Genomic DNA, 27,351 nt, shown 5'->3' with positions numbered 1-27,351 from the left:
TTAGTGAATTTAATCCAATCAATTTGAACGGTATGTTTTCCCCAACAGGAGATAAAAGCTTGGCCATTAGCAGTTTAAGCCATTCTATTAAAAGGCTGCACTGTCAATACTAATTTAACTGTTGGGCCCATCCTCTTCTCCTTCACTGTTTGTTCTCCCCCTCCTCCTCATAAGCCCATTATGGACCTCCTTCTCCTAACTGCAGCCTCTCATTGGCAGCCGCACCACAGTTCTGACTCACCTATGAGCCATCTGTGTTTACTGCAACGCTTACAAGAACGCAAGACATGAAAGTACACAACAAAAAGCAGAAGGGAGGATGTGGAGAGCAAACCATGAAGAATGGGGGGAAAAGAGGAGGCAGGGCAAAACATAATAGTCCTGCATGCGTGACGTGTCTCATGTTAGAGCGAGAGTGACAGAGATGTTAGCGGGTCTGTTTTTAGATCAGAGGGATCACGCCGGGTCGGGCCATTTTCTCCTCGTCCTGTTAAACCTTCCGCAGAGAACCGAACCCGTGTCTCGTGTAAAAGTATTGATTTGCGGCAAAAAAAAAAAAAGGAAAAATAATTCAGCCGTAAAGAGCGAAGAAGTTGTCATTTGGTCTAAAATTTATGTGATGGGCAGTTTCACTGAGAGATGAGCTCGCTTGCCTTTTTCCAAGAAGAAAAGCTGAGAAGAAGGTGACACCGACGGAGCGCTGATTAGTCAAGCTCACCGCCCTCCACTGTCATGTCGTGCATTTGAAATATAGTTGCTTGCCATCTACATTCATATGGCAGCGGCAGTAACCAGTTATTTCTGAGATGAAGGCCGTAAAACTACAGTCGCACTTCCAAAGACATTTGGGGCGCTTTATAAAATGTAAACATAAGCAATGACAAATATTAACTAATCTCCTAAACCAAACTAGTGGCACCATGCCATCAAATTCAAGAGGAGCTCGTATCTCTCATGAAACCATAAAAATGTCTCGATTTCAATATTTGATGAGCTTTTTCCTCCACCTTTGCTTTAGGAAATCTGCAAATGACTTCTGTTTTTATTCCACACAGCATTGCAAACCTTTTTTTTCTAATTGGGGTTGTAGATCCAAACAAATGCACCGCCAGCAGTTAAAACAGTGGCATGCTGCCTAAAACACTGACGTTTCAATCAATCATCTAATAATATCTTATATACTATAATAAATATGTCAGTAGGAGAGACCAAACCATTCAGTTTTCCTAAATTCTAAAGTCTATACTTGATTTGTCATGAAGCACTTGTCATGGTGCATATTTAGATTGTGGTACTGGTTCTTATACGTAAATGCAACATCTGTACATTGATGGCCCCGCTCAGCACCATCTGTGTCTTTATGAGCTCTCAGATCGAGGTTTTCTTTCAAAGGTCTCTCCCTACAAAGCTTACAGACATTACCTTGGTTTACTGTCTGCGTTGTCATTTTGAAACTACATGCACACTGCCAAGACTTCATCATATAAATCAGAAGACGACAAGGCGTTAAAACACAATAATGTGACAAGGTGGCAGACGCCGACTCAGTATAAAATCTATCACTCTATAAAAAGTAAGGCATTCTTGAGAGAGTGAGTCCCGTACTCTGCTGTTTACTGTTATCATCCAAAGATTTTTTTTTTTTTAACCTTATTTTCAGATGGTATGATGTCGGTCGAAATACATCCTCCTGCACCTGGCCCCAGGTTGAACAATGCAAGACTATTATTTATACAGTGAAGGTCACATCTTGCAGGGCTGAATAGAATTTAATTAAGTCAGGAGGGATTGACAGTTCTTGATAAAATGCTCACTACTCAACTTAATTGCTTTTTGACAGCTCAGCAGAGTTTGCAGAAAAAAAGAAATTGAATTAATAGATGGATAACCCTCATGCACGCCCAACTGTGCCATTTACAAGACCAGACCGCGCGCCAGTGTCTGCCCACCCTAAGTAGGTGATGACATGCCATGTAAATGGTTAAAGGCGGCTGAAAACACAGCGTGCAGGCCTCCGAGGGTGAAATCTCTACCAGGCATTCCCACGTCACATCCAGTTAGGTACCTCAAGCATTAACATCAGCTACATTCACAAGAGAATCAGCGCTAATTAAATCGCAAACGCGAGTAATTAACACCAGATTCACCTTGAGGCTAAAATGAGAAGTGATCAACAGAGCTGCGCTGTACTGCTCTCTTTTTTTTTCTTCAGCTCCACAAGATGCCGGTCAACGGGCCTGCAAGTCCTTGTCGTTAAAATAAAGCCCCCAGTGCCAGCGGTGCAACGAGCAGTTGCTTCCATTAACACGTGAGGCAAGGAAAGACCAAGAGACGCATCAGTAATCGAGCGGAGAATAACAAAGTTCGTACCTGGTATTCATTTGGCCAGAAGGTGCTGACGGCCAACTCAACCTGGTGCCACTGTTTTGCGTGAGACCCCGACATGTTCCACACCGGACTGCCGAGTGGACCACCGTTGACCCGCACGTAGGCCCGTAGGGCTCCAGGACTGTGGCCATCGCGGCTGTACAGGAAGTAGCTGAACTGGACACAGTGCGTGTCGTTTTCACTCAGCGTCTGCAGCAGCAGCTGAGCCCGATGGCCGATGGCATGCTGGGAAGAGTTCACCAGCATGTAGGACCCTGAAAGGAGCAGAAAACCTGTGAGTTGTTTGTCACCACAAAACTTTATCAGTTTGGCTGCCTGCTGCCGTTTTCCCTACGCTGGGCGAAACTTCCTCTTCGCAAACCTTTGATCTGAAAACGTGAGAAGTCATAAAAGTCAAAGCGAGCGTTCTGTTCTGGAAGCCCATCTACGTAGACTTTATCAAGCATTGTTGGACAATTTTAGGCCTGAAAACTTAGTAATATATACAAACCACTGTATTCTCTGAGCATTAGCTGTCTTGCAAGCTTTAGAAACAGACATCATTTACTACCAGCCGTGGTAGTGGAGCGTGCAGCTAAAAGAAAAGAAATTAAAAAGTCTGTGAAACGCCTGCAGCGCTGAATCATTTTAAATTGGAAAACGAAGTCAGTCAAACAGACACTTGTGCTGTCAGTTACACCAGAGTTTCCCGAGGCAGAAATAACTTCATGGACATTCATGTTATTCGTCTCTAATCTACAACTTGATGCCTACGAAACTGCATTTTCAATGAGCTTTCCTATTATGGTGCATGTAAAATTCACGAGATACCAAAGGGATTTTGACTGTGGATAGGAGAAAGCCACCTGATAGAAAACAGAAAAAAAAAGAAAAAGGACACGTTTCAATAAATGCTGTTGAAAAAAATCCAATAATGTATCAAACAAAAGTACATGATGCAATTCTAAAACCTTTTGGAAGGCACGATGACGAGTAAAATGAAAAAGGGCCACTGATCAGTTGTATTAGTGCTCGTGGTTTATTTTGCGAACACGTCTGTGGAAGACTCTTTCGGTTGATTTGCACAAAAACTGGAAGACGTTTGCAAACGAGCCACTGAGGGATTTCTGTTTAGCAGACGCCTGTGAACCAAAGCAAACATGTCACAAAGGACCAAATCTGTTTTCAACCACTATGAGCAGAGGGAATCGGTATGAGCAAAAAAAAGAAAGTATCATCTGACAACTCGCTGCTCTGCGTGGGCGACCGATAAAAGGGAAAAGAAATGTGCGCCGTTGAATGGGGGGGGGGACACAATCGCTTCTGACGAAGGCACTAGCTCTTATGAATACCAGAGAAAGACAATGAGCAAAGTGCGAGGAGCGGAGGAACAACTGACAGATTGAGTGGGAGAAAGAATCGCGGCGGGTTTACCTCTGCAAGGTGATGCCGAGGTAGAAGACGAGATTCACAGCTCCCCCTCCCAAAGCCTCCTCTAATCAGGATAACATAACCCCATTGCCCTTTGCCAAGCATCTGTCCTGCCTGGAGTCTGTGCCCGCTAACGTGATTAGCACAACGATGTTTGGAGACCTTCCTGTGTACTCACATAATCAAGTCTGTTGTCTCTGTACTCCAAGGTCTTTCTGTTCTCAGTAAGAAATGAGCCCAGGAGAGCAGACAGTCACAGCCTTGGCGCCAGGTGTCCTGAAGACATTTATTCTCCACTCCAATGCAATAGTATGTGAACGGCGACTCGTCAAACAAGGATACACTTTTTCCATCCCGCACGGTCTGCCCGTCTAAATGAGGAAGCTTCCCAGAGAAAAGAGCTCACACTTGACTTCTTAACGTGTTCACACCCTCCGAGCAAACTCCTAGCGACTCATTCTGACGGAGCACACAACTTTTTCTCTGCCTCCTCGAGCCCCATTCGTGCCTCGGTACACCTTCGCACCCCCATTTTGCTCTATTCAGGTCGCACTCAAGGTCCACAAGGTCTCATAAAAAGGGCCGAGGTGCTGCAGCCGTACCTTTCTATTGACTCTGCAAAGAAGCATAATGCGACGTGAGGACATAGGAACCAGCTTGCTCTAATGCCTTTTTGCCTGAAGAGTCACATTAATAAGATACCGAACGTGTGCACATCCAGCAGGAAAATGAGGCTCCATTTATCAAACATTCTGACAAACTGAATGGAATTCCTGGACACATCCTCGGCAGTAATGCCGATATACGGTAAAATAATCCATGGCAGCCCGTTCAGTATGGAAATCATGTCTAACATTAGTTCATCTGAGGATGTAACATTTGTATTATCTTGCCTCTTTGTGGCCATCAGCAATGTTTGTATCTCAGGGGCAAAAGGGGCATTAAATGCACATTAACTAAAACGAAAACAACCCGTTTTTGTTTTAATGTCTTCTGGATTTAGTAAGAAGAGAAAAACACCTTTATGTGCTGTGGCTATAAGACACAGAGTCCAACATTCAACGTGCCAATAGACCTAACCTCTCAAAATAAAAACCGGGAGTACAATAGGAAATATTGCCTGAGACGAGACACAAATGTTTTCATGGAAAAAATTGAATCTGAGCAGATACAGGAGAGCCTCCACACACCTCGGCATGTTCAGTCCCAGACATTGTTGCAGCGAACGGCTTTCTTTTCGCAGCCGATGGTGCGAGCAAAAGCCTTTCAGCGCAGCAGCTTGTGGACGCTATGCTCAACCTTCTCCGCTGTGCCTGCAGAAGCACAACATGAATGCAAGGCCGTGTGAAAGGATGCGAATGACCGGAGATGAGGTGAAAACCCATTCAGTTTCCTCCCTCTGACTTGGGACAAACGTGGATTGCCGGTAAAACAGGTAAAGAAAGAGGAACTTTTCAATCACTTGTGTAAGTGGGCCGCCATAGGAGAGTGAACTTTAGAGGCACTAACCTTCAGGGCAAATCATTCAGCTTTAACTTGAAATGGATAGATATGAAGAATAGATGTTTGGTGTGTAAATAAGAGTTGAATTGAACCTCGACTAATATGACTCGGGTGGCTTATTAGATTAGCATTGTATATAGTTGTATTGATAAGACATTTAAAAGGACTCAAAATGTCTTTTCACTGTTACAGAAGAAACTTTCACTTATCGTCAGCCATTCTTGTTCACATCCCAAATGAATTATGGGTAGCAGTGGCATAAAGAAGGACAACATGTAATAAACTTAAAGGATTTTGACTGAATTAAAATATCTAATATGTGTTTCGGAATGTATTTAAGTATGAGAGGGTAATTAGAAAATATGACGGCCTATAAGTCGCGTCAGTTATGGTCCCTTCGAGGAATCACAGTCCCAGCTTTACACACACAAAGTAATGACATCTCGCTGCCACTCACATAAATCCTTGCACTGAACTGAAAAGAGCTCCTCAATAAGAAGTTGTCTTGCTTCATTATCATCAACTCCATGACTGCATACTTGGACTGCAACCTTCTCTATGCCACAGGCACACAAGGCTCCCTGTGTGTGTGTGTGTGTGTCTATCAGAGGAGTTCTGGCCTTCTTTTGATCTCCCATCTGAAGTGATTTCAGCAGATGGCTCAGTGGCATGTCAGTCTGTAACATACTGAATTAACTTCTTATATAATACACTCCCCGGGATTTGTTTGGAAATCATATACGACAGATCTAATGACAAAGGGAGACGCTTTAAAATACTAAGTACAATCATAAAAAGAAATATGACACTGAAGTAAAATATTCGTCCCTTGTCTCTTCCCCCATCTCCTGCACGAATAAACGGCCCTGTCATTATTGGTGCACTGAATCAATACTCGTCTAGTGCTCTTTTAACAGAACTTGTCCTTTCATTGCTAAATATAAAGTCTTCTGATGAACTTCGTTTCTGGAGAATTTGCAGTGGGGTTGCAGAGGCTGCCCATCGCCTGTCTTTGGATAACAGCTAAAACAAAGTGCTATTTGCAGGGAGTGTGATACGACTAACAACCTTCCAGCTTACATTTGGGGATCATGTTCTGTTTTGTGTCTCGTTTCACACTCCTGTGGTCAATGAACGCCTCTGCTTTTTTTTTGGTATGCTCTCATGAGATGGCAAAATTTACAGTGCGGTGAAAATGACGGATGATAACTCTCTTCACACTAGCCTTTCCCAGCCACTTTGATGCCTATCAGGCACCGAATAAAAAGCTCACGGACTGTCTTACTGTTAAACTCGTCCAAGCTTCCCATTGTGCCATGTAACGGCAGAGCTGTGCTATCGAAAGTGTGCCAGACTCGACATTTTATTGCACTGCATATTCAAGCCTCTTTTCTTTCACAAACCCAGTTCCTGCTACACATACCTACAATCTAAGTCAGCGGGTCGCTAACCTGCGAGTTGCACTTGAAGCTGAAAGTGTTTCCAAACAAAACAGAGACGTGAGCAGCTGCTGTTGACTACTAACCATCGGATCAGCTGTGATTTGAGGTTGCCATGGTGATGTTAAGTGCAACTTTCTATCTGACTGAGAGCGAAAATAAACTGCATCGATGTGATGTTTAGGCTTCCTGTGCAACATATGGGCAAGTTAAAAAGGGAGTCTTTTGTTTTTATGTGGAAATCCTGCTTTCTTTTTAACGGACTCAACAGAGCCGTTTGTTGTATTCCTGTCGCTGGATGACATCCGGTTCAAAAGTGGGTTCTGTTGCCTGTAAGAGCTCTGTTGTGAAAGAGAAGTCAAATTTCCTCTGTTCTGATGAAATATAATTCAGCTAGAGTGAAACATTTGGACTCTGTGGCCGGTTAAAGAGAACATTTTCATTAAAAAACGCTTTTGTTCTCCCCAACTCTGCCGAATAACAGTTTCGCTCTCGCCCAAAAACACTCCCTGCTTTCATTTTGAAGCAGGATTTATTTATCTGTTGTTTTTTTTTTGTTTTTTGTTTTTTTTGCCAATTAATTCAGAAGCGGTACACCGTATGGCTCGGAGAAAATTCTGACGGAATGCATGCACCACGGAGCTGGTAATTTAGCGGTTTGATCTGCGTTTCTATGGCGACGCGTGGTCAGCAGTGTGCCAAAGTCTGCCCGTTTTTTGATGTGGGACTGTGCTTTGCAACATTTGTAGTTAAAATGTCTTTATAAGTAAGAAAACAACTTTCATGTATGCTCTCTACCGCACAGGAATGAAATCTATTTACACCCTATAGTAAAAAAAATCTCTTCTAAATGTAGGAATCATCGATATCGCTTGAGCTGTAGGGAGGCCTGGGATCTTCTGGGTTTACTTGAAACACACGAGCGTTTCAAGCTTCAGCTGAACCAGGGTCGTCTTTAAAGACAATTTTTCAGAAATTCCCTTTTATGTGATGTTCCACTTTCAATTGCGCACATCACATTTCTTTATTAATCATTCTTTTTTTTCCTCCCTCCTACTATGCAGCTCCTACAGTTGTGTGCGTTTTTCACTTCGTCCACCGGAAAAGAAACAAAAAAAACTTTACGCTGCCCTACTCTCACCCCCAGCCACACACCCACCTGCAAACACAAGACAGCACCTTTCATGAATTATACTCCAAAATCTGATGAAGTTTGGTCTGTCCATTGATGTTCCTCCCAAGGGCAGAAGAACATCTATAACAGAACATTAGGACTGATCCAGCGGATCATAATTCACACGGAGAGCTGCTGGACCTCAACCTGGTCGCAGGGTGCAGGTGACGCTCTCAACAGACGCAGAAGGAAGATGAGGATAAATAGAGGGTGGGGTCGTTGTGCGGCGTTGATGAATCAAGGGAAGTCACGAAACAGGGAAAGCGGGAAAAGACAGAACTGTGAGCACAAAGATGAGTCCCTCATTGGAAGTTTTGCAGGGAGGAACTGTGTTGTGCCGTGACTTGGAAGTCAGGCTAAAAGTATAAGCCACTCAGCTCAGCTTTGTTCCTCTGACATCCAAGGCCAGAGTCCAAGTAATCTCAACTACACAAAGAACAACAGGGACCAAAAGGTCTGAATATAATGGGATCAATGGCTGTGTTCGGGTTTAAGAAGCGTCCTTGGTGCTGCTTGCTGTTCCATTACTGTTAGTCTGAGCTCCGGCCTGCTCTCAGCACACCGGCCTTGATGCTCATCTCTTCAGCACACGCCTTCCTCTTGCACTCTCCTCAGGTCGTGTGGGTTTTCAGACTCAATTTCTGATGGCCAGTTGACCCCCCCCCCCCCCCCCCCCCCCCCCCACCACCACCTGCTCCCCGTTTATTTGCAGCTGTCTGCAATATCCTTCAGCACTAATACACAAGTTAATAAATAAAGTGCTAAACTGGGGGGAGAGTGGAGCTCTGGCTGGTGGCCTGAACGGCACATTAGTGTCGTCATCTCCCTAATGTTTGGTCAGAAATGGAAAGCTGCCTCATTATCCAGGGAAACTGCTCACAGAGCAACGAGGACAGGCAACATGTCTCGTCCTTTACGTCTAATGCAGAGGTGCTTACACTCGCCACTGCAGAAAGAAGCGGAAACAAATGCATTTCTTTGATTCTCTGTTGATTTTTTTTTTTTTGGGGGGGGCTTTTTGATGTTTTGGTCTTCTTTGTTTTTGCTCGTCTGACCTTACAGATAATTAGATGCAGCTCAGAGGCATGTAAACAACAAAGATGGATGCCTCGATAAAAGGAAACCCCGTGGAGAGGATAGACACGTTTCCCTCCTAATGGAAGATCTCATACGGGGACAAAGCAATAGTAAGACATCACACAGACTTAATCGACTTACAGCAATGACACACAATGACAGTGTTCCTGCTGGGAGGCTGAAGCTGACCTTCCAGCGAAACAGAAAAGCAGCACAGCCCTCTCCTCTGAACGTCCAGCTCAAAAGCATGATGGGTGCCTCCTCTTTTATTAAAAATGTCAGCGTCTTTGCTCGCACAGCTTGTAGTTGTCCTCTGCTCTCTTCCTTTCTAAATTTCAGGGGATATTTCCGTTCTCCCTTCGTTTAGCAACAGCAGGAACTCATGAAAGGAGAAGAGTTCTCTGTTTTACACACACATGGACACAAGCAATTACACCCATCTCTGGCATCCGTCAGCTTTCCAGCTGAAATGGCTCCTGTTGCAAGCAAAATCTGATTTGCTCGAGCCTGTTGGATAATTAAGACAACGTTAGCCTCGAGAGTCGGTTAAAAGCGCCTTCTCACTCGACAGGAAACTTGCAAACTGAGTCCAAGCCTGTCACTCTGATTGCATAATCACCAGGTTGCAATTATTTTTAATTAAAGTAATATTGCTTTTTTTTTTAAAAAAAAAAAGAAAAGTTATGCGTCTTTCTCGAGATAATTTGCAGAGCGTAAATAATCACACAGAGAGAGTCGAATTAACTCTTAAGTCTTTGCTTTCAAAGACGCAATTAATTTCTGCAGAAGGATGCGGAAGCTTCCAGGAGTGGGGACACAAATCGTCTTGTTTGAGCACACAGCTGCCTTAAAAATGAAATATTTGCATTTATATGTAACAAATAAATGATCATAAAGTAAAGTGTGCTAAATCAAAATGGGCTTTTTTTTTATTTTTGTCAGAATTGCATCTACATCTAAGACCCCTCACCCCCCACCCCTTTCTGGATTGGTTCAACTGTATTTAACATCTTTTGGCATTTTAGACACAAGTGGAAAACCCAAACATCACAGCACCACAAATGGACGCATTTTGTTTTCAAGCCCAGTGTCAGAGAGGGGGGCCGTTTGATGCTGGTGCTTTGAAAACAGCTCAATCATTCATCAAAACTGCTGTGAAGACTCTTAATCACAGGACAAATATTCAGCCTCATACCACAGCGATGGAAGTGAATTCAGTGTTCTTTGTACGGTTCAAGGACGGATATGCTGCCATCGCTGGAGAGATCGATCTGATTTTAAATGCCGTATTATCTGTAAAGCACTTTATAGCGCGGATTGGGATATTCTATTCATAAAGTATTACTATTTCATTAACAGAGTGTGAAAGTTGCGCGTGACTTCAACCAACAAACAACATAATAACAGCTAAAGAATGGGCTTGATTGCTTCTGTAAAACTAGCGTGCTTTTTATTCCATTGCTAACAATTGTGCTGATGGATTTAGTGAAAAATGGGCACCAAACAAACTCTTAAAATGCCCCATATCACACCGACGCCCCGCTGGGTAACTTAACACGTCTGCCTTTTCTGGGTACAGCTGCTTATCGAAGAGCGGACAATCCTTGGGTTTGGGTTGAAAATCTGCCCAAAGACGCAGGAAAGCGGCACCGATTCACAGAATTCAATCCATGGATGTTACACAACTAAAACAACTCCAACTCCAAATAAGTGGTGTATTCTTTTACATAAGAGACTTGGAATGTTGACATTTACGGCAGCTGACACGTCCACCCCCTCACAGATACGCCCACGCCGCCGCGTTAGACAAGTGAAAACATAGCGTATGCATGCAAATCTCCCCCCATCCTACCTGCTCTGCATCAGGGCTTGAGGGGCCGACAGTTATTCCGCTCCCAAGGCTGACGCACCACCTGAAGAGCGGAGCCTAATCTTATTTTCACCCCCCCACTCGTTCCATCATTCACAGCTCCACCCCCGTCAGACTCATTCTCTCCCATTCAAATCATTTTTCATTATCGCCGCCGCCATCCATCAAGAAGCTTCTGTCTCCCACACAACACTCGAAGCAGTGCAGGGTATTGACATTTTGCGTTCTTTAAAACAATCCCCACCCCCGACTGTGGTGTTTTTCTTTGAGCAAAGATCAACTTCTGATGACATCTCCTCGGTCATTCATTTCTAAATGTTAATAAAGTAAGAGCGTTCGCTTCGTGGGCTTCTACTGTTTCATCTCTTCACCGTCTGTAGCGCTTGGCGGACTTTAAAGTACTCTTAGTCATCCACATCTCGTGTTCTCATATTATGACTTCACTGGTTCACCTGATTCAACATACAAAAAACGGGCCAAAAGGTGACAAGAAGGAAAGTATTGAATCAGGCCGCATGGTGCCACGGGCTACTCTTAACCTTTCTCCAGCTCCTTTCCTTTATCTACACTGTTAACCAATCTTCTCTTTCTGCTTTTAACTTAATCTCATCCTCTCATTTGAAGCAAGAGCTGCGAAAGGCGTTTTTCCGCGGGTGTTCTCGCCGTCTCGAGTCGACGGCCAGCAGGCCGTTACGCGCACCTCTGGGGACAGGCTGCTGCGCACGGGGCAGCAGTGAAGAGCGTAGGGGAGTCAGCTGAGGACTGACGTTCGGGGCAGGAAATAAATGAAACACCAGTGATACTGCCAACGTGGCCGGTGCCTTCTGGCGTTCGAGAAAGATAAGGCCGCATCAGCAAGTGTTGTCTTCTTCTCAAGAGAGGGAGCCTGCTGACCTTTTGCGCTGTCCTCCAGGCAGTTCAGGATCAACTGCCAGATTTGCCCGGGAGGGAGGCGGCAGAAGAAAAAAAAAACACTTTTGAATGCCTGTGATACTGTGTAGGTCTGCCAGGTCTTAAAATTGAGTAAATATCACCTTAGATGAACAACATTACATGTCAGAGTGTGCTATGATTTAACAAGACTGAAATGCAGAAGCACAACTCACGTTCTAATACTTTGTAGAACCACCTTCAGCAACGATGACTTGACGTAATTGTTTTCTGTATAACACCATCCTTCTTTCCTGCCCATGACTTTTGGTCCACTCTCCATCACAAAAATTGCTTCAGGTCACGGAGGTTTTGGTGGCATTTGTTCTCTAAAGTCCCCCCGCAGCCTTTCAGTCAGGTTGAGGTCTGGACTCTTGACTGGACCACTGCAACCACCTTGATTCTTTTTTTTTTGCTGCTTTACTTGGGATAACTGTCCTCTTTCGTGACCCACTTTCAGACAATCTCCAGCTGTCAGACAGACGTGACTTTCAAAAAATGTTGGCGGTGACTTTCTCCTAGAAACCCGTTAAAACAAGCCACGCTTGTTCAGTCTTTTTCTAATTGCACTGACCTTGTAAGGACTAAGTGATTTATATATATTTTTAAATCACTTCCTGATACATAATACCTTAGAAGTGAAAGAAGCCGTATGTTCTCTTTCTCCTCAAACAGAATTTGCTGTGCACTTTCTAAGCACCTGTAATTAAGTTACTCAAACTCTTGCAGTGAAACTACCGACAGGTACTTGAAGGCAACAAAAGAGGCGTACCATACTGAAGTGAGTTCACTGATTAGCTCCTCTTCAATGACTGGAAGCGTGCTAATCAGTAAAAATCACCCACTGCAGACCCACACACTGAGCAGAGTATATTTCGTTCAACAATGGACAACATGCACGTCTTATCTCATTAAATCAATATTGTGTATTCTTTCTGAAAGTTTAATGACTACAGAGATGTTCTTCGCACATCTTTGCTGAGCTTCCAGGGGCTTCCTACTAGAGCCCTGCGTGGGACTGTTTTCTTCAGCCGGCTCCCGCTGAAGTTCTGACCACCCGCAACGTGTGTGTTACACCCGCACCCGCAAAACTTTGAGAATTCATGCCCGCACAATCATAGAAATGCATTGATTTTGTGTCTTTTCCCGTCCGGCGGGAGAAAACACATCATTTTATAGGCTGTTAATAAAGAGATTCATGAACAATTGAGAAACTTCTCCAAATGTCAGACTTGCCTTGCTTTGTCTTTGTGCTGTAGAGACCTTCTTTTAGCTTCCTTTCCACATCATTTATTGACATCCTATCGCTCGGCTACATCCCAATCCTGCGAGATCTGAGTTGGGTCCCGCGGGACCCGGCGGAACCCAATCCCAACGCAGCCCTCTACTTTCTACCTGCAGTAGTTCCGTACATTCAGCAGCTTTTTCCAAAACAGAGTGCTCAGCGGCAGCGTGTGTACAAATGACAATGACAACAGCAGCTTCCCTGGGGTTCTTGAGGCTGGTCGGGAGTTTAATCAACCATGTGGTCAGGCTCTAACCTCTGGTGCTAACGGGTAAAGTGGACAGCCAGGTGGCCCTGATTAACTTTGTCTCCATTCAGTCTGTAAAAAAAAAAAAAAAAGTACCACCAATGAGCCATGCATCACTGTTAGCAGCATGGTCAAAGAGCCCATGCTGCTGTTCTGACAGAATAAGCATGTCACAGAGTCGTCCAGATCAGCAAGAAACCACATTAAGCAGATTAAGACCGGGGCCATCAATCAGACGTGAGGTAATTGTATTTTGCTGGAGAAGCAATCACCTGCAAATACATTTCCTATTTGCACCAGTGCCGCGCTGCGACGCCACACAAAGAATGGATGCAACCTGTTTCACAAGTGGGAGGCTGTGATGTGCCAGACTGGTCACCACCTCCCTCTGGTGCAATCCGGCCGCGGGAAGCTGAGGAAAGACAACATGTGGAGAAACTCTTCCTCGTCGTGCTGCTCAGCTGTGACTCTGGGGTGTTTGCAGAAATCTATAAACCTCGCACTTCAAGCGCTCAGTAGCCTTTCATCAGCCCCGTCGCCGCCTGCGACGGCCGCTTTAAACATCCCTGAAAGACGTGTTTTCTTTCACCACGAGGCACAGTTAAAGAGCTTTCAGAACAGCAATTAAAATATTGATAAATCTGTCAGCTTTTCATATCGCCATCCATCACGACGGGAAAAAAAGATATTTTTCTCCATTAGGGAAAAAAATTTTCATTCCAAATATCATATGAATAAGTTACAACCGTCTGACATAGTGATGGCCTCGTGATAGACTCATTGTATCTAGGACAAGTTTATAATCAATGAGTTGAGTCGCTACTTGACATAGAATCTGATTTCCTCACAGTTACATGCCGTAAGAGAATTACACCGTATATGCTGTGTCTCATCCGCTGTTTTGTCTTAACAGACAACGCACACGGGTACATGCTTAAAACAAAGATGAATGCTTAAAGACTTGCAAATGAACATTTACATAATATCTAATTATGTGCATGTAAATTAACTGCCGAGCATCTGTTCAAATGTAACTTGGGTGCAATTCTTCAACCTTACAGCTTGAGACAAAACACGCACGCCCCTCCTTCGCTGCCCTACATTTAACTCCTACAGGCTCTTACGCATTCCTCTTTAAAGCCCGACCACTTAGTTTCACTGCAGCAACCAGGCCCAGAGGGCTTCATCCCAGTCAGCGGTTCCCCTGAGCAACACCGCCTGGGCAGAGAGGAGAAAACTCACTCACTGTCACCCACAGCGACAGTGCAACCGTATGCAAAACTGAACTCTCTCAATTAGTGTAGCTTTAATTTTAGGTGTAGAGATCCATCTGACCTTCTCTGCTGGAATGTTTAAAACATTATCCTGGCCTTAGCCTTGACCTACCTCCACTTTGTCTTGCCTCTCAACACCCAAGAGTCGGACAAAATAGAACAAACTAATGGGGCTCCATTAATTCTCTCCCTCCGTGCCCCTTCTGACTCAAAAGCTAAATTTAACACCGCTGCAGTGGAAAGGCAACATGTTCAAAGGGTTTTGACTTCTTTTTTTTTTTTTTTTTTTGTTGCAGAACGGCAAGGCTCGTCAGCAGCTAATCAGACCTGAGATAGAAACTGCCCCGGGCAGACAAAGAAGAAACGCAGAGCAGCTTTATGTCAGCGACAGTCAGACAGACAATTCAGCGACAGGCTAATTTTTTGATTAGATTTTCATTAGCTCCTTGTTATCAGCGATGGATCCCATTAAAATGTCAGCGTGACAACATGCCCCTGTGGCATAATGAGAGGGTTCCAGGGATGAAGGGCGCAGCCTCATAATTCATACACACCGGGGTTTGGTCATCTGACTTGACACGAAGCTAATGAGCTAAAGACAAAATGATGGCAAACACTGACATGGTTGAGAGTCCTTTCCAATAATCGTATTTATTACAACAAAAACTTGTTTAACGATCTCATTTCCAATCTGCTCATGTGAATCAGAAAGTACACTCTCAGCACATCGCGAAAAGGGTGTGGTTGAAGGCTGAACTTTCACTGGGCCTTTGAAACTTCTCGATTCATTTCTTTTTTCAGATTATAGGGATGTCTGTGACATGTCCCAAACCCTAACCCCACATCCTGTCGTGGATTTGCTCCTGTGCTTGGGATCATTCTCCTATTCCACAGCCCGATTTTGACCAAGCTTTAGCTGTCAGACAGCTCTTAAGATCTGACTCCAGAAATACTGGTACGCAAAAGACATTCGACATTCAGCTCGCGTGGCTGCAAAACAAGCCCAAATCATCAGCCCTCCACCGCCATGCTCGACCGCTGGCATGAGGTGTTTTCAGCAAAGGCTGTGCTGTCGCGTTATGACGATTCATCTCCACTTTGGTCTCGTCTGTACAAAGAGAATAGTTCCAGAAGTCTTGTGGTTTGTTCAGATGCGACTTTGCGGACCTAAGCTGTGCTATTCTTTTTACACCAGCTTCACAGAGGCTGAGGAAGAGTGATGTGTGCGGAATATGTTGAGTGGGCAGAGTTCATTTCAGCTCCTACGCCAACGGATCAGAGCATCCGCTGGAGATATTTTCTACATGTGAGAGTAGTCTCACAAAGGAAGTTATCATATTTAGCTCAAATCAGCAACAATACAGCCTTTTACTGTAATTTAGTATGTGGTTAGTATAGGCATTGAAAATTAGGTTTACCTGCTTGATGACGATAATAAATGATTCTCAGTTTGTTTTAGCAAATGAAGGTGACTGGTCATATCAACCACAAATTACACAAAATGACACTTTTTAAGGCCATAACCAGAAGCACGCCGTGCTAAAAACAATCAGGCAGGCAGTTGCTGTTGGTGTGGATACAAACAGGCAGCCGAGACACAGCAGTTAATCAAAGCACATTCAAAGTACAAATCACATTCCAGGTATGAAGCAAGCTTTAGAGATGAGGCCTTTTCCATGCTGTCCTGATACACACCTGGAAAAAGGGTGCATTCTTTATTTTTCACAGCTAATCTTAAATGATCGTGCAACCACGACGTCCACAGACGCCGCTTAAGTGGCCTTCAGGAAGGCTTTTTAGTAATTACTCTGCTCGTCTAAAAGAGCCTTCACCAGCACCATCAGCAAAGTCCTCCACCCACTCTCTGACTCCTTAAAACGCTCAAGTCCCGGTAAACTCTGTCAGCTTTTACCCTGGTGGAAACTATGTGGTGTTAACACATTTACAGAGCATCAACAGTGATAAAGCGTCTCTCTGGCTCTGCAGATTTGCACTGCAGCGGCACATTGCTCGACTCGCTGACACTGTGTAGCGCTTAAATCCCAGCACTCGCTGAAAGAACGGCTTCTGCCATGTGGCAGTGTGTGCTAGGCAGACAGAGAGGCTACGTCCACTGCGTCACAGGAGGACTTCAGAGGCTGATGGATGGACAGGTGCCAGGCTCTGCCTGATACGACGCCACAGTCTAGTGCCAGATAGATAAATCTGAGGCAGACACTGATAGGCCACAGAGTCATCATAATGACAGGCAGGCTGGAGCCAAAGGCAGGAGGCTGCAGGTTCGCCCATCCCAGAGGTGTAATGTGCTTGTGATTAACTGTCAGTCGCCCCCCCCCCCTTTCTGTTTGGTGGGCAGACGTTCTATCTCAGTAAGGAGCACTCATCATTGTGACAGCTACTGTAGCTCTGACCTTGGCTTCAACCAACAACGCAGCATGCATATCTTTGGGGAAATTCCTTTCATGTAAACAATTATTGAGTTATATGCAACGGGTCGGTTTCTTTTCATTCAGAAACATCCCTGAAATTCGGGAAAGAGCGATAAAAGGGTGTTGCGGCATAAAGCACCGGGAACATCTGCGTTAAAATAAGTCTTAGGAAGATTTCAAAGCAAAAGAAGATATGATTTAACATGCAGTTCTGTGCACTGCTATTAGGAGAACGTTGGAAGCTTGTGTCTCTAATTATCGGGTCAGGTGTCATAGAGCTCTTGCAGAGGGAACACGATGTTATAAGATGACATTTAAAGAGCACCGGTTAAACCTCAAATGGTGTATTAAAAAACTAAAAGAAAATATCACTTTTGTCTCCTGTATAAATCCAAGAAATGTTACAATCTCAACATGGACACGTACAAAACTAAATGCTTTTGTCTGGTTCTATTTAATCTCCTTTAATACATTGAGACTGTTTCCATCACCCTTCCATCAACCTCCTTTGACACGTTTGGATTTTTAACTCAACTTTAATGCATTCTCACTGAGGCGCTTTCTCCAGGATCAGATTCCAAATGGGTACAGAAAAGGTGAACTGTGACTCCTGAGTGGGAGAGAGCCACTGCTGCTGTGAAAAGACGCGTCTCCGCTTCTCCTTCCAAAGTTTCGAGAAGGCCCGACCCTCGAGGACGCCTCCAGCAAGTCGCCTGCAAAGTGGCTCGTGAGACTCGACGGTGGAACCGCGTTCGGGAGGGTGGCTCGTGAAGATAGTTCCCGTGAAATTCCCATGTGTGCTGAGATCTCAAAGCACCAGAGGAAAAAACAAAGAGGAAGAAAATCACCGCAAAGAGCAACAACGGAAGTTCAGTCATCTCTATTGCGGAGGGAATGAAAGGAGTGAGAGTGAAATCCCCACAAACACTGATGTTAAGCTCCAATGAGTCAACGATTAAGCAGAGGAAGAAATGTTGGTTGCATATCTTAAGTATCTGAGCACATAAATATATGCATGAAAGGTAAGAGCTTATGCAGTTTATAAAGTTTTACCTTATAAGCCGGATTTAACGTGCGCATAACATCGACTTTTTTTTTAAACCCACACAAACTGTTTGATTTCTTTAGGGCAAAGTCAAACAATTCACAAAAAAAAAAAACAGGGAGGGTTTCACGTCATCCCAGCACCAACAACTCGAAAAAATATTGAAATCGTAGAAATTCACGTGTGATTCGAGTGAATGGCACTTGTTTCGGGAGTGGGAGGTTGGGAATAGTATGTCGTCATAACTGCTACAGGAGCAGGATCGGCCCACCGATGACTGATCGCATCGTATATTTGATTTATGATGTAACAACACTGACAAAGGCACTATTTGTAACATCATTCGTGTTAAATTCGCTTATTCACTGATTGCTGAAAAGGGCTTAGAGCTTTAAGAAATGCAGATTTCTTATGGTGTAAAAAAGATTCAAACACAAAGTTAAATGAGAGCACAACAAATTAATAAGAAAATTAAAACATTTCCCTGTGGCTTACTCTTTTTTTTTTTCCCCACTATCGTTTTATTTAATTCTCTTGTTGCGCAGACTCCAACCACCGGCCCATTAAACATGTGTCACAGGCCCGCAAAGATTAAAACCTTTGAAATAGGCTTATAATGCCAAACAGTATACTATACACCCATCTTTCCTTCAGTGGAACATGCTGCTGGGTCATGTCTTCATGGGATGGTGTCATTAAAGCTAAACTTTAAAGGCAGTAACACCAAAAAAAGAGCATGTATGCACATGTCCCTTTTGGACAAGATGTCAGATTCTTCTCAGTCTCCTTTTCAGACGTGACATGAGCGTGTCTTATATAATCTCACCAGTGTCAGCACGGGTCACGGGAGATTTTGTGAGGGGGGGAAAGGCACTTTTTATTCGCCTCAGAGGCTGATAAATAAAAGCGTTTTGTGACAATTCCGTCAATTCTTTTTTTTTTTTTTTTTTTTTCTGAGAACCTTCCTACATTTGAAGGTTGTTTACAGGTACCGCTTAGGTTTTTATGTTTTCTTTCAGAGGGTGCCTGGAGTCTTAATGAGATCATCCGCATTGGGGAAACGTGTCCAATGAATATCTCATGAAGCAGCATCAGTGACGGTAAATTAATTGCGCTTATATAGTGCTTTTCTGGTCATAATGGCCACACAGAGCGTTCTATAATGCAAGCCTCATCCATCGGTTCATACTGCACTTTTTACTCAATGCTTAGTGCACCTTTTCCATCAAATATACACATTCACACACGCACAGGTCATACATCTGTGGAACATTGAGGGGTATGGAATAAAAAGGGATGTGTGGAAAGGAGAGGCTGAAGAGGAGAGCTGACCCTTGGATTAGAGGATGACCCCCTGTACCAGAAACAGGGGAGGCTTTGCCTCAGGAGTCCACATATATCCCAGCACGGATCTATACCTGACACATGTACTTTAGTTGTGGGATAAAACTGGTGCAAGTTAACTGGGAGAACATCCCCCGGTGAACGTGGGGGGGAGTGAATTTGGAGAATTTGGTTTTCAGCAGCAGCGCGAACCACAAAAGCCACAGAGCTGCCGTTTGACGCCAGCTACAGAGAGCCAGAAAATCTGTTGCTGCATATGCGAAGAACGAGGGATTCAATATTCATGCGGTAGTAATCTTAAGATTTTATGCAAATTAACGAGTGCAGTAAAGTGCCATGAGCACTGCGCGGGGACTGTAGCTGTCACTTGATGGGAAAATGGCTGAAAGTAAACACCTGCTGTGTGTTCAGATGGTCGTGCTGTAACATAAAAGCATATTATGGAAGCCGTGACTAACTGCACAACCGTGTTTGAAGAAAAAAAATAAATAGATGCTGCATTTGCCCTAACAGACGAAGACAATATGGAACCCAAGCATGGTTGTCCTTTGCAATGATGACATATTTATCTACGGACTTAAACAGCATCTGTTCGCCATCTCTATGCTGAAATATCACATCTGCATACGACACCAAAGTTGAGAGAGAATTTCTTTTCTCCAACCCACGAAAACCTCCTCTGTTTATCCGAAGCCTGGCAGAAGCTGTGCTTTTCTTCCTCTGTTTTTGTTTAACCTCCCATCGATTCCTACCGGCGCTGGCTGAGAAGAGCCTTCTTCTCTTTTCTTTTTCTCTCTTTTCTTTTCTTTAACACTGACCGTCTTCGTGGAGCCTGTCTGAGTGTGACATCCTTGTCTTGACAAGGGAGAAGAAAAAAAAAACCTTCCCTGAGAAATGAAGAAACTCCAGCCGGGCAGCAAAGCAAGTTCAGCATGCAGTTCGTGAGCCTTTGTTTTTCGGCACACCGCCTTCGGTACGACGCAAACTGTAAGACCTGTGCACGCAAAATACAATGTGGAGTAATTAAAACCGACACAATGGAAATCTTTCAGACTCGTGTCTTTTTCCTCGTGACTTTTTTCCGCCTTCGTGGCTCGTAGAGTTGTAACGCTCAACGCCCTGGTTTCTTCCTTCTTTTCTTTTTTTTTTTACCCACAATCCCTCCCGAGATTAAATTCAGTTTTGCAATCATTTTCTCTGCTTCTTTCTGTGGAGTCAGTGCACCTTGAGGTGACCGGATGATGGCTTCAGAGCAGGCGGTGTTGTACGAGTTCACACTTCACTAGAACTTGTTCAAAGTTCCCACGGATCAAAGAGGAACTAGTTCGTGTTCATAATCCACCGTGTCAAAATGAACTCGTTTGCTGTCATTTCTCACCTTTTTTTTTTCATGAGCTCCTCTGAATTCTTCTCCTTACAATTCTCCTGGTCAGTAGTGTCATGGTGTGCTGGAACAGGGGCCCCCCACAGCCATTTGGACAGATGTATACACACCTCTGCAGTTATTTGTTTTATCACTGACCATCAAGACACTCGGCTAAAGCAAATGAAGCCATACTTGGTGGCAGCGCCTGACACAGGTGAGGAGCCAGTGAACACAAAGCTGTGCGCATCAAGGCCAAAACAAAAGTTCAACGTCCATTACATAAATCTGTTTTTTGTTTGTTTTTTGGTGTGCAAATTCATACTACTCCATCTTTCCGATTCAGGCCTCGTTCTTTTTTCATTCCTTTGTAAGTCTCCACTGAAACCTCTTCTTGTTGGTTCACCACCTGCCGCAGCTCTGAACTCGTCTCAAACTTAGATGTCTCATCAGTTACATTAACTGTGTAAACGGTACTTGTGCACGTGACCGTTGCTGAAATCATTGCAAGGTCTGTGGCTTCTGTGCTCGATAAGAACGTCTTTCAACACTGAGTGCATATGCATTTGTCCTTCAGCCTGGTATTAGCCTCTTAAACTGGAGCTGGTCTAAATATACATTTGATGTGCTGTGCAAAGTTTTCATTCGTTAAATCAGAATTTTGATGACACAGTGTGTCCTTCTAAATAAGAACTGAACATTTGTACATTGCATTCCTCTTGTACTGTCAGTATTGTGTGGATCTGTTCTTTGCTGCCAGCGAGCCTTGAGGGAATTTTATGCAGACAAAGCTTGCAAAGTGCTAAATTTACAGAATGGTGCAGCAGCCATCTCCTGCATTTCTGGAGCTCACTTTAAAACAATCAATACAACACAGCACACAAAAACCTCTTTTCCCAAACTCTCCCAGTTTCTAAATCTCTGAGGAAAACTCAGAGTCTACTTCACCTCGTTTCCTAGCAGAGCTTTTATCTGCACCTCTTGCTTAAAAAGGATCAGGAACTGTCAACTGCCAAACTCTGAAAAGCAGCAGCGTGGCCATTAGGCAACCGTGGAGACTGTGGAGCTCGCTTTCAGAGGGTTTGTGAAAGAGAAGCTCTGAAAAGCCCTGCCAAGCAGCAGCCCAAGGGAGCTCCTGCGAGCTCCGGGCCCTATTTCTGCCTCGACATCCAAGCTGTCTGTAATCAACAATAGAGCCAGATGGACAGAGACTGAAGGATCCACCAGCTGGCTTTACCTTACAGGAAGCCAGGAAGTGCAGGGCTCAGAGCTAACTTTGTTAAGCCACGAGGACCTTAGTTTCAGCGGTCTGAACAGGTGCATAGGCAGATACCTGGGGCCTCATTTATAAAAATGTGCTTGGATTTATACTTGAACTTAGTCTTAAGTTAATTCCCGGTGGTGTGTGTATGTTTGATTCATGAAAGATGCTGAGCATAAAAAATCTATCCTAACCTCCTCCACCTCCCTGAGGGCCCTTGTTCTGGGTCTAGCTACATTGTAAGGAAAATCTTTCCAAGGTTGGCTGTTTTTTTTTTTTTCGTACACCGAGTACATTGAGAAGAGAACATTGTCTGCGAAGGATGCAGCATTAATTGTGCTCTATTGTTGTTTACACCAGCCACGGCTCTCGCAAGGTTTTTCCAAACCTTTGCGGTGGAGAAAAAGAAAAATCAAACAAGAAATGGCAGAAATCTAGTTGCACTGACTCAAAAAATGGCTGCAGACTGGAGCCCCGTGGCGATAAGCGACAAGTGAGGTGACTAACTGTGTTTTCCCCTCCGTCCGACCCCGAGCAGTTGAGTTTGGCCATAGATCTGTGGAGCTGTTACAGAAAGAACCTCAAGATGTTTAGATGGTTATCAGGTGGAGATTTAAAGTATATATACAGCTCACACAGGGCTTAAGGGGTAAAGCGGGTGCCATTAAACTTGAATTACACCAGGAACCAAAGTGCTATCCTGGCGATTGGCAAGACGGCCTCCACTTCTGGCGTTATTTCCTCGGGTATTCAAAGAGTTTGCTAAACTCTTTTTATCCACTGAGATTTGCTGAACATGCAGATGCGATTTTAAAGAAATATGTGCTCAGAGAGGCATGACCTTCTTCACCTTTTCAGTCTTACTCACACCTGAAGGCTGCATAGCACGCCGCGGACCAGAAAGCTGTATTCTCCGTTCAGACCTTCTAACCTCATTAAGAACCTCGGAATTCTCCGGCATGCTGAGCAAACTGCTCTCTGTGCTGCTTTATTCATTCTGATTCTATGAGAGAAGAGCACATCTCGCCGTTGTATTGTGTGGCTACTACTTTTAAAAAATTCGTTTTCATGCATACGAATCTGATCTTAAATACTTTATTGTTGAGAGAAACAAGAGGACGAGGAAATTGGAATATGGAATGTCGCACGAGATTAAGAGTTTATTCTTAAGTGCATAATTAATTCAATCCACTCTCCGAGTGAGGTAGAGTTTAATATTAGCCAAAGAGTTATTTATATGTTATGACTAAGAGGAGGGGAAGAAAACACATACAGCTGAGAACACAACCATTTGTGTCACGCTGAGAAGTTTTTGGAAATCTAAACAGACAGATATTTAGCACCCATGTCTGTGATTTTCCCATCATCTTCTCTGAGTGATTGAAACAGCAGATTTATATTTCCGTATAGTTTGGAGCCATGTGCTCAGGTATAGGAGCTACGACTATGGCTCGTCATCATGATGCTCTGAGTGATTTTCCCTCAAGGTTCCACAGGATTTTTCTGCTTTGGTCCCAAAGTAGAAGGCTTATTTTAGGACCAAAACAAAGCTCCTCGGCCATCTGCTCGCCGGTGTGCGCTGCGCTTCAACCATCTGAGGTCTTATGAGAGCAAATGTCAAGCGCCCAGAACAAAGAGAGCAGACTGCATGTTTCTGCGTGGCGCTGTGACCTGCGCGAGCCTCGCAGGGCACGAGGTCTTGGTGAGGTGAGGCCAAGCGGAGCCATGGGGCGGCGGAATGAAGGAGGAGCCTGAAAGTCAGGAGTTTTTATAGGCGAGCCTTTGAACTGTGGATAGGAGGGAGGGAGGATTTATATCTGCACCCTGCATCTGTAAACTCCGGTCTCTGTAAACCTCCAGTGTACGTGTCCATCCTCTTACACACATCTACGCACATATCCCTGTCCTGCGGGGTGTTATTACACACACAAACACACACACATGCACACTCAGAGACAGGGCTAAGAGACATAAAATAATGCCGTACAAACACTTCTCGGTGGAAAACTGTGGAAAGCTGTTAGCATTTTTAAGCCTTTCCTTCTTGGCCTTGTCTTTGAGCTGCCGTTCCTCTCCTATTGGTAGTAGAAGGGAGTTCGACCCGCTCCAGCCCGTGAAAACAGGATTAGTCTAGCCAAGCTTCCTAATTAATTGTCGGGATGTTTGGCTAATAAATCTTTGGTTATCTGGCCCCCTAATCGTGGAAGGAGATAGCACAGCTCTGACCCGGCCGTTGGAATTTTCAACAGTCTGTCTGTAATCAAGCTCCAAGAAATGTGGGAGGAATATCTGCTTTATTTCGCTCATCTCCTGATTCAATTAAAAATAGATAGGCAAGCCCATAGCAGAAATAGTGTAACATCAGATAAGTCTCTAATTGGGTAGATTTTTTTTCTGCAGCAAGTTGGTCTCTGTACGTTTAACTTTATTTGGCACAGGGTAAGAGAGGACAGGATCGGGAAGGGAGACGGCAAAAACAACCGAAAGAAGACTGAGTTCGCCTGAAACTCAGCTGTGGAGTGCTGTGCAAAAGCCTTGAGACACCCATGGGTGCCATGGATGCAACAGCTTACTGAAACGTGTGGAAACATAAAGTGAATATTCAGTAGCGCTTTCTGGTCATTTCTTTAGGAGGTTTTCAGGAATAGTTCTCCGGGCTTTATGAAGGACATTCCAAAGCTCTTCTTTGGACGTTGGCTGCCAACAATGGATAATGCCAATAATAATGATAATAATGATAATAATGCCAATAGATGGATCAACTGGAGGTCCAGACGTAACACTCAGAGATCTTTTCTGTGGTTCGTTTAAGACACATCGCACACCAAGCTGAGATATGCCAAGTTTTCACCTTAAGGGCTCTTTGGGAATCGCCACAGTCAAACTGTGTTATCTTCGGCCATTTCCATAGATGTAATGAAAGAAATAGAGCAATTGTGACGTGTCCAACGGAAAATGATTGAAAGACTATCAGAAAGTCTGGAAAACGACTGCTGGAGATCGCTTTAAAGAACTACAAGAAAGTCTGGAAGCGTCATATGGAGAAATGAGGGGTGTCAGCCCTTTACAAAGCACTGCGACAAGGTGTAGATGGAGTGTCTAGAGACTGACACACCGGCAGACATTTGAGTAAAAAGAAAAAAGACACTTGCACCCAGAGGCATACATGCCTATGGCTACGAGCACGGGTTGGGACGCCAGTTACTGCTGTTCAGCTGCTCTTGCCCTGCCGCAGACAGCTCCCCTCTCCAGAGAATTGGAACCAAGATCCTAGTGTAGTCTGCTGCAACATGTCTGTGAGAGAGGGCATTCATAATGCACCAACCGAAGCCCCGCAACAGAACAGCAGTGTCATCTCATTCTCAATATCATACTACAGCTGGGTGTGAAGTGAGGCTCAAAGTGTTCGACGGGGATGGAACATCCTGAGCAAATGAGAGGGAGATAAGCTGTGGAACAGCGGCGATACAGGTGCAAATGCATTGTTTGAAGACGGGCTGAGAAATGTTAGTTTGTCTGTGTGTATTCATGCTTAACTGTACTCATGGGGTCTGGATGCTGGGGGCACACCACACTTCTAGGGTCTGTCAGCTTTGTGAGGACCAAAATGCTGGATCCCGCAAGCTTAAATGTATTTCTAAGGGTTTAAACTTGGTTTAAGAGTTGATCGGCCTTAGTGAAAGCTGCTAAGAAAAGCTATTTCTCCTTGGGGAGTCCACACATAGAAGGCACTAACAGTGTGTGCGAGTAAAAATAGGTGCATGTGATCCAAGGGTGGGACAACTCCTCTGCCTCCGAAGAGGCCCCAAATAAATTAGGTTAAGCGATGTGCAAATCCCACAGCTGTTTGAGGGAGCCTTATGAGAGGCTTCCAGCTGCACATCACAGATCGTCCTGCCACCTCAAAGAGAACACATCAGACGACGAGAGGAGCGCCAGCGTGGAGACTTTAAAACATTTCATTTCCCACAAGTTAGATTTTCAAATTCCCTGTTTTCTCTGCAATGACAAACATTACAAGCAAAGCGTGTAAAAGAATATGAGATTGCACTGAAGTTATGATTATGGCTTTTTCTATTGCTCCCTTTAGAGAGCATGGCCCTCAGCAAGGTGACGAGGAAGCGGCCCACACAGCAGTGGGAGCTGGAGCTTCATAATTGTACTGTCACAATAAAACTGATGCAGAGCTTCCAGATTTCAGCTTATGGCGACGCCTCAAAAGTCACATAAAGTGGCAGGGGGGCAGGGGGGAGGCGAAGTTGATTCACTAAAGTGTTTTTATTTCATAAGTCAGATGCTGTGCATGCAAAGTGTGCATGGAGTCAGCACGCTGTATGCAGCCGTAATGGTGTGCATCTCAGGGCTCGTGCCGCATTTCGTCGTCCGTGTGTGGCACTTGTGTCGTAGAAAATTTAAAGCATGTGCCACCGTCTTCACTCCCGTCATCTGATATTAATATCTCAGCAAATTCCGTCAGACAGCTCCTGGTGGAGAACCCACAGCAGTAATTAGCTTTAACAACCTGGGAGTGTTCCTCAGAGGGACGCGCTCTTCGCCGGAATCACAAACAACACAAAGGCGGCAGAGATTGTGTCGCCACGGTCGAAGCGGCTCGCGAGCGTCTCTGATGTTTCTCCAGTTATTCTCCGAATGAAATTCTGAGATTTTCTTTTCTTTCTCAGAGCATTTCTCGGGTTTCAAACTGTGGCTCGCGCGAACATCTGAAGCCCCAATTTGATCATGATCGCAAAACACAGCCACCTCTTTGTGACACTCACGCTCTATAATTGCAGTCAGTATTTCCAAAGGTGGGAGGCGCCGAGCAGATCTGATGGAGGCAGTAAACACTGTTATGACCGTGAGAATGGAATCGAATGTAGTAATCTTACAGATGCCATAAAAGCACACAAGACACTCCTCAAAATGAGAATCTCTGCTTCCAGGGGCCTGCTGCAACCGGAAAAAATATTCCATCTCTGGCAAGTCCGGTGTTTGGAGGGCTTCCACTGTCTCTCACGCATATAATCTTCTAAGACATATCATCATCCTCCTCCTCTCAAATGACACTGAAGAATCCCCTTGTAAGGCAGCCCCGTCTCATCTTACTCTTTGGTTTTCCCTTTGGAGGAGCGGCTGAAGATGAAAAGTGAGGCTTATATTTCAAGAAAGGACTGCCAAAGTTGGTCGTAATGGATGGAAATATCACAGCAAAGATGAACATTAACTTTCTCATCCCAATTAAGCGAAATAGACAGTTTTCGCTACATGACAATTTTCAAAGGAGTGCTCTCAGACTGTGGCTCCCAGAACAA

The 27,351-nt window shown here is 44.4% G+C and overlaps 1 protein-coding gene across 4 annotated transcripts in view; it reads right to left on the bottom strand.

The window, feature by feature from the left end:
- ptprub (protein tyrosine phosphatase receptor type Ub) overlaps nt 1–27,351 on the bottom strand; it is a 160,511-nt gene that overhangs the window by 73,450 nt on the left and 59,710 nt on the right. For all 4 annotated transcript variants that reach the window (XM_072394486.1, XM_072394487.1, XM_072394488.1 and 1 more), the window contains exon 3: nt 2,371–2,642. In XM_072394486.1, the coding sequence (XP_072250587.1) occupies nt 2,371–2,642 (272 nt within the window). The remainder of the gene's footprint in view (nt 1–2,370; nt 2,643–27,351) is intronic.

This window comes from Leuresthes tenuis, unplaced genomic scaffold (assembly GCF_036924035.1).
Source record: "Leuresthes tenuis unplaced genomic scaffold, fLeuTen1.0.hap1 SCAF_10, whole genome shotgun sequence".
In the NCBI taxonomy this organism is placed as follows: Eukaryota; Metazoa; Chordata; class Actinopteri; order Atheriniformes; family Atherinopsidae; genus Leuresthes; species Leuresthes tenuis.
Note: the sequence above shows the minus strand (reverse complement) of the source record. Positions and strands in the feature narration are given on the sequence as shown.